The sequence below is a fragment of the Sminthopsis crassicaudata genome, chromosome 3, assembly GCF_048593235.1.
Source record: "Sminthopsis crassicaudata isolate SCR6 chromosome 3, ASM4859323v1, whole genome shotgun sequence".
Classification (NCBI taxonomy): Eukaryota; Metazoa; Chordata; class Mammalia; order Dasyuromorphia; family Dasyuridae; genus Sminthopsis; species Sminthopsis crassicaudata.
Window position 1 is genome coordinate 55918348 of NC_133619.1, and position 15348 is coordinate 55933695.

Here is a 15348-nt window from a genome sequence, read left to right on the forward strand (position 1 = left end):
GATTTTTTCCTGGGGAGTTGATTAATAGCTTGTTCTATTTCTTTTTCTGAAATGGGACTATTTAAGCAATTTATCTCCTCCTCTGTTAATCTAGGGAGCCTATATTTTTGGAGGAAGTCATCCATTTCACTTAAGTTATCAAATTTATTGGCATAAAGTTGGGCAAAGTAACTCCTTATTATTTCTCTAATTTCCTCTTCATTGGTGGAAAGATCCCCCTTTTCATTTGTAAGACTATCAATTTGATTTTCCTCTTTCTTTTTTTTGATCAAATTTACCAAAGGTTTATCTATTTTATTGGCTTTTTCATAAAACCAACTCTTGGTTTTATTTATTAATTCAATAGTTTTTTTACTTTCAATTTTATTGATTTCTCCTTTTAATTTTTGTATTTCGAGTTTAATTTTTGGTTGGGGGTTTATAATTTGGTCTTTTTCTAGCCTTTTAAGTTGTAAGCCCAATTCGTTAATCTTCTCTTTCTCAATTTTCTTCAAATAAGCCTCTAAAGATATAAAATTTCCCCTTATTACCGCTTTAGCTGCATCCCAAAGATTTTGATATGATGTCTCATCATTATCATTATCTTGGGTGAAATTGTTAATTGTTTCTATAATTTGCTCTTTCACCCAGTCATTCTTTAAGATGAGATTATTCAGTTTCCAATTACTTTTTGGTCTATTTACCCCTAACTTTTTACTGAATGTAGCTTTTATTGCATTGTGATCTGAGAAGAAGGCATTTATTATTTCTGCCTTCCTACATTTAATTTTGAGATCTTTATGTCCTAGTATATGGTCAATTTTTGTATAGGATCCATGAACTGCTGAGAAGAAAGTATATTCCTTCCTATTGCCATTCAGTTTTCTCCAAAGGTCTATCATACCTAGTTTTTCTAATGTTCTATTTACTTTTTTAATTTCTTTCTTGTTTGTTTTGTGGTTTGATTTGTCTAAATCTGAGAGTGCAAGGTTGAGATCTCCCACTATTATAGTTTTACTGTCTATTTCTTCTTGCAGTTCTCTTAACTTTTCCTTTAGAAAGTTAGATGCTATACCACTTGGTGCATATATGTTTAGTATTGATATGGCTTCATTATTTATGCTACCTTTCAGCAGGATATAGTTTCCTTCCTTATCTTTTTTAACGAGATCTACTTCTGCTTTTGCTTGATCTGAGATAAGGATAGCTACCCCTGCTTTTTTGGCTTTACCTGAAGCATAATAGGCTCTGTTCCAACCTTTTACCTTTACTCTGTATGTATCTCCCTGCTTTAAGTGTGTTTCCTGTAGGCAACATATTGTAGGGTTCTGCTTTTGATCCAATCTACTATCCGTCTCCGTTTGATGGGATCGTTCATCCCATTTACATTTACAGTTAAAATTACTAATTCTGTATTTCCTGCCATCGTATTATCCCCAGATTATGCTTTTTTCCCTTGACCCCCCTGATCCCCCTCCCCGATATTTAATTTACAGACCCCCCTTGTGACGCGCAACCCTCCCTCTTTTTTTTTTTTTAGGATCCCTCCCCCCTCCCTCCAAGTCCCTTCACTTATTCCCCTTTTCCTTTTCCCTTTTCCTCTCCCCCCTTTTAATGAGGTGAGAGAAAATTCTCTGAAAAACAAATATGTTAATTATTTACTCTTTGAGCCTCTTCTGATGAGAGTAAGATTCACACAATGATTCTCCCCCTCACTAAGTTCCCTCAGATATGGTGTATTTTCTATGTCTCTTCCTGGGATGTAGTTTCCCTCTTTTTATCACTCCTTCCCCTTTTTCTGAACCGACCTCCTTCCCTTTACTACACCCCCCTTTTTTTCTTTTATATCAGTAAAATCAAATTATCCTTGAGTATTTTTTATATACCCACAACAGAGTTACAGTTCTCAAGGGTTCTGTGTACCTTTTTCTGTTTCTCTTCAGTCTTGTGGATGTAGATCAAATTTTTTGTTTAAGTCTGGTTTTTTTCTTAGAAACATATAGAATTCCTCTGTTTCATTGAATGACCATCTTCTTCCGTGGAAAAAGATGCTAAACTTAGCTGGGTAGTTCATTCTTGGTTGCAGTCCTTGATCTTTTGCCTTTCGGAATATCAGGTTCCAGGCCCTTCTATCTTTTAATGTGGAGGCAGCCAGATCTTGGGTGACCCTTATTGTGGCACCTTGGTATTTAAATTGTTTTTTTCTAGCTGCTTGCAGGATTTTCTCCTTTGTGTGGTAATTCTGCAGCTTAGCCACAATATTCCGTGGTGTTCTTTTTTTAGGGTCTATTTCAGAAGGAGTTCGATGAATTCTTTCCACATCTACTTTCCCTTCTGTTTCTATTATCTCTGGACAGTTCTCTTTGATAATTTCCTGTAAAATAGAATCTAGGCTCTTTTTTTGGTCATAGTTTTCTGGAAGTCCAATAATCCGCAGATTATCTCTCCTAGATCTATTTTCCAGGTCTATAGATTTTCCCAGTAAGTATTTGACGTTGTTCTCCAGCTTCTCATTTTTTTTGTTTTGTTTGACTGATTCTTGGGTTCTCTGTGAATCATTCATTTCTATTTGTTCCATCCTGACTTTTAAGGAGTTATTTTCTTCTTTCACAGTTTTTAGTTCTTTTTGTAAATGCCCAATTTCATTTTTAAATGAATTATTTTGCTCTATTGAATTTTTTTCCATTTCCCTAATTTTTTTTTTTTTTGAGAATTATTTTCTTTTTCCAATTCAGAAATTCTATTTTCTTGAGACTTTTTTATCTTTTCCAATTCAGAAATCCTACTTTCCTGTGTTTTTTTAACCTTTTCTAATTCACTAATTTTGTTTCCCTGCATCTCCTGTGAATTCTTTATTTTTTCCAACTCCAATTTCAGGACGTTGTTATTCTCTATCATAACTTCCCTTTCCTTGCCCCATTTTTCTTCGATCTCCCTCAATTTCTTAAGAGCTTCTTCTAGGAGAGAGTTATGTGATGGGGGGCAGGAATCGTTCCCCTTTAGGTTGTTATCTTCTGAATCTTTGCTGTTAACTTCCTCGGGGTTGGGTACCCGCTCTTTCTCTGTATAGAAGGAATCTATAGTTTTTCTAGCTTTTTTGCTCATACTTAAAAAATGTTTTGGGGTCTGTCCCTGGGGTAGGAAATTATTTACTTCTTTACCAGCTTCCTCCCAGACCGGATGGATGCAGCGGCCCCTGCGCCTGAGCTAAGAGAGAGCTCTGGGAGAGAGTTCCCCACCCCCTCCCTGGAAGCGCCTCAGAGGTGATTAGCACTGCTGTGCTTTGAGGGCGTAGAATAGTGAAGACAGCAAAAAGCTCAGCCTATGTGTCCGGGTGGGGAGTGGGTGTCTGCAGCAGGTGACGTGAGAAGCCCCTGCGCTCAAAACGGAAGTGTCTGCCAGAAACCGCAGTCCCTAGTTCAAAGGTTCCGCTTCTCTGGGACTTCCTGGAGCTGAGTTCCACTCCCTCCAGCTAAGCTAGGCAGTGTGTGTTGCCTTGGGCCGTATCCACCCACTTGTCAATCTCTTAACTATTCTCAGGAGGTAGCTGAGGCCACACCCCCTGGTGCCGAGTCTGCCGAGTCACCCCCAGGGTATGTGGGGGGGGGGGGGAATCTAATCTGAGTTTTAAAATATTTTGGCTTTCTCTTCTGAACTGCTAAATAATTAGCAGAGAAGAGCTAACAGCCTCTGCCAGATTCCTTTACCTCAGTGGCTTCTCTGATCCCAGAGCCCCTCCCAGTGCAATGGGCGCAGTGTGCCCCTACCCCACCGTCTGTGCTGGTCTTTCTTATTCCTCACCTGAGAACTGACCTTTCCTGTTGAAACTCCAGATTCTCTTCAGCTGGTAAGTCGTGCTTCCAGTCCTTGTGGTATCTATCAGTCCTGAGCTAATTTTGAGACTTAATTTATCTAATTGGTTGTGAGGGAGTGAGGACGTTCACTGAGTAGTGTGTTTCCTCTTATGGAGAGGATTCTTGAAGTGTGGGTTGAATTCCCTTCGAATTCCCTTCTAATTCTGGGATTCTGTGAATTAAAGAAATCCACCAATCTTGCTAGGCAAAACAAACCAAAATCTCTGAATGACTGATGGCAAGTTAGTATTATTACTATTATAAATGAAAGAAAAATTTATTTTAGCAGAACAAATGAGTAAAATAATTGCTTTATATATTTTTCAAGTTCATTGTGTATAGGAGATAGAAAAGACTAGGCTATAATCTTTTGATATTTAAAAGGTTAGAATAGTCTGCAAAGATCCAGTAACTGAAATCCATACCAATGTATGCTGGAAGGTAAACCCAATCTAGAACCCAGCCTCTAGTAATAATCTACCAGACCCAGACTACCAGAGGAGACCAAGCAACTGAGTTGACACATGCTGCCACAAGGGGGCAAATCATCCAAAGGCTATACTGAAAATTAATAGCAACCCCTTTTAAACTGAGCCTGTTTTCCATAGGAAGGAAATTAGGTGGTGGAGAAGAAAATCTGTTCCACTTTGAGACAATATATTTGTAATTCTATTTTTTCTATTTCTTCCTTAGTATATCTATCTATCTATCTATATCTATATCTATATCTATATCTATATCTATATCTATATCTATATCTATATCTATATATCTATATATCTTTTAAAGTCCCAAATGTTGTGAAATACTCAATAACATATTAAGACAGTCAACTGACAGTTGAGTGATCATCACCAGGGAGAATTTAGGGGAAATATACTTGAAAAAGAACTGCAGCTGATAAAATTAAAACTCTACTACCCATCAAGGATATGCTTTTATCTTGAGGGGCAGATGTGGAAAGCAAGAGATGAAAGCATTAAGTAAAGGGTCAAAAAAGTAAATTGAAAGTATTGCTAAATATGCATATATGTGCTTATTTTGGACAATCATAAAATACATATAGAGTATATATATTTATGTATATACCTGCATGTGAATCACACACATAAATTTTATGTGTGTATGTGTTTGTGCATATATATGTGCATATTTTATATATACATATATATATATAATTTGATTATCTTTAAATATTACATTGTTTAGATCTCAAGATCTTCCATAATCTGACTTTGCCTTACTTAAATTGAAAAAAAGTTAATACCCCTATATCTGAATATATATGTGTGTGTGTGTGTGTGTGTGTGTGTGTGTGAATATATACCCCTATATGTGAATCTAACATTCATCTTTCAGTTAGAATTCTCTCTATTGTTATCCACATATGCATTTGACTTAGTGCTTTTGTTGACTGGCTAATTAATTATAATATTTATGCCCTATTAATTTGAATTATGCCACTCTTCCAATATTTTCAGGGCAGTAAAGAAGGAATTACATCAGATAACCTGTAGAAAGTGCTATACAAGTTCCCTGCCTCAGTTCCTTGGGGCTGGAATGATTTTGGATATGAACTCTCATGGTGGGGAGAACTAGCCTAAAACTTCACATTAAAAGATTAAAAAACAATCTCTGTCTTGTCTCAGTTTCTCTAGGATTACACCTTCTCAAAATATACATGAAAACTAGGGCTAAATGTGCCATCATAATAGTCTTGAAGTTTTCACATTGCTATGATTTTAAAAATTTAATAAAGCAATGTCCTATATAATTACAGAAACCTGTAAGTAAAACTTTAGGGACATTGTGTCAACAGTGGAATTTTTCTTTTATTTGAAAATATTAAATTATATAATTATATTTCTCTAGAAAGAGCATTCTATAAATAAATACAAATGACAAAAATCTAACCCAACTCTGTTCCTATAATTCAATTTAATATGATGGAATTCAATTTTTTTCTTTTAAAAATAAAACATAATGGTTTAAATAATATAAAAATAATGATTTAAAACAAAATAATAATGATGTAAAATATAATTTTTGAATATTTAAGAGTAATTTGCATTTATAACTTTCTCTTAAAAAGTGATGTATTTAATCACTTTATCTTTTTATAATCCCTTAAAGAAGTATACATGTTTTTACATATATGAAAATTTATATTAAAGCCAATTTCATCTACATACAATAAGAGTATTTTATGCTTTAAAGGAACTTAAAAATCATATAATCCATTTCTGCCTTTTCAGTTGATGACTTACCAAATGGATCAAATTGATACCTCAACCCAAGTTCCCTGAGTTGAAGTTCCATGGATTTATTTTTACTCAGTTGTCCTATTTCTGTAATTGCATATTTTTATCATATTTTATCATCTCCACTCTCTAGCACAATGCCTTCCTTGCATGTAGTAGGCACCTGAATTTTTAAACTAATTCATGAAAAAATAAAATGAAAATACTCTCCTATCCCTCAGAAATAAGTCCCTTTTCCATTTTACTCAGAATCCTTTAAGATATCTATTTATTTCTACCAAATGCATAATGTTTTTTACAACTCAACTTATTCAATTGGATGATGTTCAGTAATATCAATCATGTTCACCTTTTCATGACCTCATAGACTATAACAAACCATTTTTTTCCCCATTGGGATGTCTTGGTAAAGATGGAATGGTTTGCCTTTTCTTCAATATATTAAGGAAAACAGGTTAGGTGACTCTTCCGGATCACACAGCTAATAAGTATCTGAGGCTAGATTTGAACTCAGCTTTTCCTGAATCTTAGTGCTATAACCATTGCAGATGATGTCCATTCCCAGTCATTGTTTTGAGTAGCAGAGTCCCTAAGTTCTCAAACACTATGTTTCTGACATACAGCTCTCATAAATTTTAAACTGAAAAGGTTTCTAGTAAAAGCTACTTGGATGCTTGTCCAAGGAGGAAAAGCTTATCAAAAGGTATATGCTTTGAAATTTTGGGGTTTTGGAATAGCACAGCAATTCATCTTTCCATCTGCTAAGGGATACCATCAATGATATCAAAAGGAAAGATGGCTATCATTAAAAGCACCACTCTTTTGAAATATTGAAGACAGCAATGTCTCAAGTTGCATTGTCAGCCAAAAAAAGATGCTTACATGAGTACTTCCCCAAGCATCTTTCAACAGAATGAAGAGTCATTCTGTTCAACCTTCTATCACAGCCAAGGGGATCACCGAATAAACTCTTGTTAATTGCTTATGAAAATGAGTATCTCACTTAAAAAGAACATTAAAACACTGATCATTTCTTCAGAGCTTTGTCAGCATAAAGGAGAGGAGAGCTGAAAGCAGCAGGGAGTGTTTTTGCCTAAGTGTTGTTTATTTTCATTGTTAACTCTACATGGGTCCAGTATGTTATTTTTATCACTTCAAAGAATACATATTGTGTCTTATATTCATGTTCAATTCTAGTTATCAATTAAATATTTTGATATGACAAAGCATTGGAGGTTTAAATTTGAGAATGGGTAATCTAATTGTGAGTTATTTAAGAGCTTTATGTTAGTTGCCAGGAAATGTGGAGCCAAATTCAGTACACAATTTTTACATTCAGTTAATCTCAGGAGGCTGGTTACAGCTACACTTTTGCTATCTTTTATTCATCTCCATTCTGTTTTTATTCCTAACAGTCATACTTTGCTTATGTTTAATCTCTTATGTCATTTCAAATCCATTTTAAAATGAGTAACTATAATTGGGCAAGGTTACACATATAGATAGAAATAAATATAGATATAGATTTGGGCAGAACTCAGATGTGGAAGGGAAACAATGTGATATAATGAATGAACAAAGAATCCAGAGCCAGTAGACTCAGGCTCAAATTTCAACTCTGAAAGCTTTTAAATAGATGATTTGTCACATTAAAATATTTCACTGATTAATAGAATTGAACCCTGTAACTCACCTGTGTAATCTATAAGTACTCCACAGTGGATCTATACAATCCATGCTAGGGTCCTTCACTAGATAGTTTAAAATAATAATAATGAAATCCAGTAAGATAACTTATTGAATAGGCCAGTTCAATGATTTCATTTTGCCCTAAATGTAACTTTGTAAAAAGAAGTGTGACTATTGGTTATAGAGGCCTGGTCTTTGAGTGAGGAAAATCTGAATCTCTGATACATATTCTCTATGAGCATGGACAAATAATGTAATCTCTCAGAAACATAGGCTAGAGATGATTGTGAGATTGCATTAGCAGAGGAAAGGGATATCATTGATTAAAGAGTCCTTCAAATCAAAGAATTATCATTTTGCATCCTATCTTCTCCTCTTCACTCCACCCACTGGAGGGCACAATGAAGAAATGTGAATGGATAAATCTAGTCTTCCTTGAAATAATTCAGAGAAATTTGTGACTGATCCTCGAACCTACCATTTTTTGAAACCAGTTCATGAGACCATAATACATTTCTGAAAAGTCAAATTAGTTAATATATTTTACCTGAACTGCTGTTTCCTGCTAACAAGGTTGGACTAACAGAGGATCTTCCCAGTCTACTCGATGTTACTGATGGTCCTGGTGTTCCATCCCATTCCTGAGCTTTTATTGGCTCTCTAGAGGAAGATGCCCTGTGATGACCTCTTTCTTTGTTTTCCAGCTTTGGTAGTGGTTCTGTACTGTGGCTTCTTATTTTCAACTCATCTGTTGGTTCTACAGGAGAAACAGAATTCATATTACATGATAAAGCATTACTTTCATAAAATAAACTGAGCAGGATCAAAAAAACACTAGAAATATAATCTTAGAATACAGTGTTCTTGAAATAAAAATCATATTTTAGTATCATGCTTTTTTAGGGATGAAGGATGAAGGGGAAGTTGGGTAATATTGGGTAAGAAAATGACATGGCTGAATTTCACATCAGCTGAGTTAATTTTTTGATGATTACAATTTTTCTTTTAGAGTAAAAGAATATTTTTCTTAACATGAAAATGTTCTCTAATTCCTCACCAGCAACCTTATCTCAAACTCCTCACCATCTACTTCCATTTAACTGTCTCATGGTACCATTCCAATTCATTTCTGGCCCAATCACTACCTCATAAGTGTCTCCATCATGTTCTCTTCACTCTTGGCTAGAATCATTATCCAGGTTTCATTACCTTCTTGTCAGCAGCCTTGATCCCAATAGTTATACTCTTCTCCAATTTCTAGCTCCCTCCTTTTTTTTTTTTTTTTTTTTTTGGTGGGGGATGACTTCCTTTCTTTAGAATGTAAAGTCATTGAGAGTAGGGATTTTCTCATTTCCTTATATTTTCATTAGGCTTAACACAGTGTCAGGAATTTTATTAATGGTTCATTCTATCTATCTATCCTCCTATCAATCCAGTCAATAGGTATTCAAAAATGATCTAAATATTTGAGGTTTAAATGTCTAAAACTACAATTTGTTTTGGGGTTGAGATACTTATTAAAATTGGAAGCTCTTAGAATGTAGTGCAGACAATTAACTATTTTAAAGATGATTTAAAAATTGGTTGGATTAGAGCAGTTTCCATGGAACATGTATAGGGATGGGTCTATACCTTGGACTCTTTCAATGTTTTCTCTAGTCATGGATGATTAGTAACTCTGGTTCCTTGGTCCCTATGACGGTTAGGCTGTATCAAAGTCCGACAAAGGACACCGAGGAGACAAAGGAGAATGTTCCTCTAAGTAAGCTAATTAAAGGATTAAGGAGAAAATCATTCATTGCAGTTCTTTCTTGAAATGTAGCCAATACTGTTGAGGCATAGGAAGTGTGTTTCAGCCTAACTCCTCTATGCAATAAAAAAGATATAGATCTGAGGAATCACATTGCCTTGAAATTTTTCTTATGAATTAATTTTGGTTTGTTAGTAATATAAGTATCATATGCATGGTTCCAAAGTCCTTTGGTGATTTAGTGAAAATTATATTATTACTATCACCTTGGTAAGTCATAATCTCTCTGGATCTCAGGTAATTCATCTATGTAATAGAGAAATTAGATTAGATAGTATTTTTTAAAGAGTCTATGATTTTGTATCCCTTGCATGAGTTCTTAAATTTTATTCTGACCATCTCCCTGTGAGTTTGTTAACAAATCATTGTCTCTTTCATGAATATAAACAAAAAGCCTATGGCCCCAGAAAGTATAGTACAGAGTTTTACTATATCATTTATTGAGTTTCAAAGAACTATGGTTCCCTATCTCATTTTATATGTTCTCCATAGATCTTCAGGGCAATGTTTATTATTTTCATCACTATTATTGTTACTGTTATATAAATTTTAGCACTTATTAGTTTATATGATATATGTTTTTCTAAAAATATATTATTGCCTCCATCCTCAAATTCTAGACTGAAAGGATATTTGGTATAGAAATGAGAAGGAAAAATTTTAAAGCAATATGTGTTCTTTAATTATAATTAGAACTTCAGACATTTCTTAAATATGAGAATAAAATGATAAATTTAAGATTGGTCTACTGTTAGATATTTTCTTTGCTTTTATTTAATTGTTTTCTCATGGATACCAAGGGCTTGTACGTAGGTCTCAAGTATAACAAAATAAGGCTTAAATATAGTACAGAAAAACGTAGCTCTTCCCCCCTAATTTAAATGTCCCCAAGATTAGTATTCTATGAAGTTTGGCAAGTATCCATAGAGAAAGCTAAACAAAAGAACTCAAAATATTGTACAACCAAAGGTTAGAAGTTTAGGACTCACTGTCATCATCATTATTATCATTATTATTTTCTAAATGTTAGAGAAGTTATTTAAAATCTGTGAGATTAGGACATCAGAATTTTAATCAGCAGAATAAACATAGAGTTTAAAAAAATAAAATAAAATAAACTTTTCTATTAGTAACAAGAACTTTGTTAAATAAGGAGTATTGTGGAAATAGTTGAGAGTTCTTCCAAACAAATTTTTTAATCATGTGATTTATTTTCTTCCTGAAATGGAAGTTTTATCCAATAAATGTATCTTCTATCTTCATTAATCTTAAGTCCTAGTACCTAATGTTTTCTATCATTCAATGCAGTCAGAATAGATCCTTTCCCATTTAACATGTCTTTAAAAATACATCACAATTTATACCTATATAAGGCATATATCAGGAACCCTTGCAAATGCTTATTAATCAAAAGATCAGAGAAGAAAATGGCTGCTTTAGAGAGAGGATCATTTATTATTTGTTAACATAACCTAACAATTCTGAATACATGGAAAGAAATTTCATGAAATGGTGCTCCTGTTTCAAACATCCAAAAGGATTCATTTGCACCATCTGTCAATTACTTCTAAAAACAGCTTGATGATTTGGGTAAGAGGTTTATATTTGTGATTTGTAACTGCAACTACCACTTGAAATTTCCTGGTCTCATACAAGGATCCCTTAGTTACCGGAGATGTGTTCTAGTTGTCCACAGTGCAATGGGCATCAAAACTACCAAAGCTCTAGGGGTTCAGTTGAACAACATTTGTGCTTATTGCTTGATGCAAGTGATTCCTATGATTTTTTTTCCCTCTATATCACTATTGCTTTATTCAGCAGGACCAAAATTTCTCCATTTTATTCCAACCCCTGAAAAATGGAATGATGAAAGGTGATCAAAATTGATTAATTGCATAGAAAAGACAGCATTATAAAGATGACTGAAACATAATGATTACACTGATAAGATGAATGAACCTCATGGGGCTATGAAATGTTCATGATGGAAGGGACCTCAGAGGTCATTTAGTCCAACTCTTTCATTTTACATATGAGAAAACTAAGACCTAGAAAACTGAAGTATTTTAGGCTGTACAGCTATTTAATGTCAGAGCCAAAACTATAATCCATGGTCTCTTTATTCATAGTACCTCTTTTCATTAAGCTATACTAATTGTACATAGATAACAATTGCTAGCATTTATATAGTGATTTAAAGTTTACAAAACACAACTATTCAATTTAATAAGAAAAACATTTAGAAAACATCGATGTTTCAGATAATTTACTAAGTGCTTGGGATATGAATAAGGAAGAAAAAAAAAAAGATGGTTCCTGCCCTAAAGGAGTTTATAATATAATGGGAAAAGACAATAGACAAAAGAGTAATACAAGGGGGTAGAGGGTGGAAAAGTGGAGAGTAAGCTGGAGATTCCAGATCTAGTCCTCTACAAAGAGATGTTTGGGAGGAGTTTAACACTCCACTGTCCAACCCACCCATCAGAGGAAAGAGGAAATTGAGGGGATTGGGAAAGTGTTGGGTATACAAAGCTAAGTTAAACTGAATGGAAAATGAAATTTCAGGTAACCATCCTTTCCTGTATAGGCCATTAAGGTCCTTGGAGTTCAAAGGAAACAAAGCTTCAAATAATATCTCATTTGATCCTTACAACACTGCCAAGTAAATATAAATATACTCAGTTGAGGAAGCTAAAGAATGGAGGTATTAAATGCCTTACCTAGGGTCTGCATTCAGATTGAAGTCATTTTTCTCATTCCAGGTATATAACTTTGCTACTTACTTGCTTGCTAAAGATAATATTAAAAAACAAACTATTTCCTTTTATATATAAAGAAATGACATTGCTACATTAAATCAAAAGATATTGTCAGTAGAATATCCAAGTGATAAAATCTGGAAGGAATCAAAAGGAAAAATGCTATAAATTAGAATTAAAAATATTATTTTGAAATCTGGATCTATCTCTTCCTTTTTCTGTAACCTCAAGTCACACTGAGCCTCAGTTTCCATGCCAGGAAGAATGTTGGACTAAAAAGCCACTAGTTTGGAGACAAATCTTGGTTCAGACTCTTATGCTGTCATTTATCATCTGTGTAATCAAGTAACATATTCATTGTCTTTGGTCACTGAGAGTTTGCAGTAAGAATTGATGGAAGGTATTCTGGAATTCCATATTAAGAATTCTTCACTTGGACAAACTCACTTATTCTCTGGCATATTCCTACAGAAGGATCAGAAAAGACTAGAGGAACTTTTTTTTTTTTTTTTTTTTACTGATAAGTTCTTTGCAGACTGGTTTTTGATTGGTTTTCCTGGATTGAAATGTTTCAGAACTCTAGTAATCTAAATTGTCACCCATTTTGATCCATGCATAGAATATTTAACATCCAAGAATCAGAAACTCTTAAATTATTCCTGAAGAACATTTTCATAATTCCAGGAGCTTTGAGAAAATGTAATTGCTTTTGCTTTTAAACCTTAAGTATTACAAAAATAAAAGTCATGATTTCCCAACATAGCTCTATTTACTACAAAACTAATTCTAATCAGATCTCTCCATCTATCTACACTACATGGAATCTTTTAATTCCTACTTAATCTAACAAATTAATTTTATTTACTCTTAAATAGGATGAAAATAGGACCAAATCTTTTCTTCTTCTCTTCCTCCTGCTATCTTATCAATTGATAATTTGGGTGGTTTAGAATCTCCCAGAGTAGAAAGATATGAGATATCACTGATATAAGACCCACCCTACCTTTAAAGCACTATATGAAAGTTACATAAATGAAATCACTTGCTAAGGGTCACATAGATAGCAAGTATCAGAAGCAGTATTTGAAATGTCTGCCTGATTCCAAGTCTTATACAAACACATACATGTGTATGTGTATGTATATGTATGAAATTAAGAGACAAGTATCAACAATTGACTAATAGTATTATAGAGATATTAACAGGATAAGTGACTTGTTTAGAGTCACACACATATATATATACACACATACATGTTCACATATGTAATGCATATATTATACATATGCTAATGCATATATGTGGTATATGCATTGTGTCTATATTCATGTGCATATGTATATTTCTGTATACATGCATATATATGTGTATGTATGTCTATTTACATATGGCTCTTCTTGGTAATAATAGTAAATACAGTAATGCCTCCACATATCATGTATCCATTTGAATGAACTAGTCTGAACTTTTCTCAATAACCTTATTTACCTTTTCAGAGCTTTCACATAAGTCTAGTATCTTTCTAATTTCTGCAAGAGACTGGGGAGAAGACAAATTCCATGGATGTCAGTCTAGATTTCATTGATTTATAGCTAGCTTTCCTTTGAGGTACTTCAATATAGTGTTATTGAGAAACTAATAAAAGCTAAAAAATGAAAAGCAGATTACATCGGGCTATAATCTCCAGCATTGCATTATGTGGTCCAAATCATTGTTATTGAATGATATTTATCAGGAACTCAGAAGCACAACAGGAAACAAAGAAGGTGCCAACTCATTTCTATTATGAAGGCTTACTTTTACATGGTTAAAGATTAAGAGTTGCTAGAAGAAAAAGAAAGCCAGCTTATAAAGAAAAGCTCAAAATGCTTTTTTTCGCCCCACTACTTCAATCAATGGATGTGTTTCTATTTTATTCAAACTCTTAAAAAAAGAGCAATGACTAAAAATTTATCCAGTAGTGCAAGATCCACAATGCTTTCCCCAGATCAAGGAGTGGGAAAGATGCCCTTAAACCAACTTTTAAAGAACAGATTTGGAGAGGATGAAACCTCCAATTTCAAGATGCAAGATCTCAAGTGGAGAAATGCCTGAGGATCCTTCAGGGCCTCAACATGGGGCAATAAATGTTTGGGATAAGAAGACCAGAGTCCTAGAGTTCATACTAGGTTTGGCTATTGAGCATAGGAAGCCAACAATTTGCCATCTAATGTTAATTATTTATATTATCTAATCATGCAATATTGAGTAGAGATCCAATCAGAGAGTCAATAAGACCTGTGGAGTTCAACATATATTGGTTTAGTGACCCATAAATACCTGTACAGGACTTTTTGTCTCTTGTTGATCCGTAGCTCATTTGAAAGTTGTCTTCAATTTGTTTCTCTTTCTACTATATTGAAATGAAGCTGTACACTTAGCTTTTAGAGTGAGTTCTGTTTTACTAGGAAACTAGGACCCCAGTTATTTTCTGACAAGGTCATCAAAAGAGAACTCCCTTCAGGTACCTATATACTCCAAATCCCTGTGTTTATAGAATATATATAATATTTTATAATTTCATTTCCCTCTCTCTCCACTCAGCCAACACAGATTCCTGAGGGAAAGGACTCTAATTAATTGATTTGTTTGGGTAAACAAGTTCTCTGTTTTTTTCTCCTTAACTCATTTGATATGTGTTGTATTAGAAAACCTTTTCCATTCCTATCTCTTATTCACTTTAGCCTTAACCTCCATATATTACATATTTTTTTTTTTTACCCTCATGTTCCATTGTGTTCCTTGGAAACCTCTATGCTATTGATCAATTTCCTTTTCTTTAGAAACTCCATCTTATTTGCCTCCATTCACCATATTCCATCAATGAATCCTACCATGTAAAATTAAGAAAAAAAATAAGCCAAAGTAACAAACCATAGCTGACTCCATATGCAACATTCTATTCCCATATGATTTTATTTTATTGAGGTCTATTTTCCCTTCTCAGCAACCAAAAA

At 33.8% G+C, this 15348-nt stretch overlaps 1 protein-coding gene across 2 annotated transcripts in view; it reads right to left on the bottom strand.

Annotated features, from left to right (window-relative positions):
- NYAP2 (neuronal tyrosine-phosphorylated phosphoinositide-3-kinase adaptor 2) overlaps window positions 1-15348 on the bottom strand; it is a 322006-nt gene that overhangs the window by 71018 nt on the left and 235640 nt on the right. For both annotated transcript variants that reach the window (XM_074298579.1, XM_074298580.1), the window contains one exon: window positions 8331-8540. In XM_074298579.1, the coding sequence (XP_074154680.1) occupies window positions 8331-8540 (210 nt within the window). The remainder of the gene's footprint in view (window positions 1-8330; window positions 8541-15348) is intronic.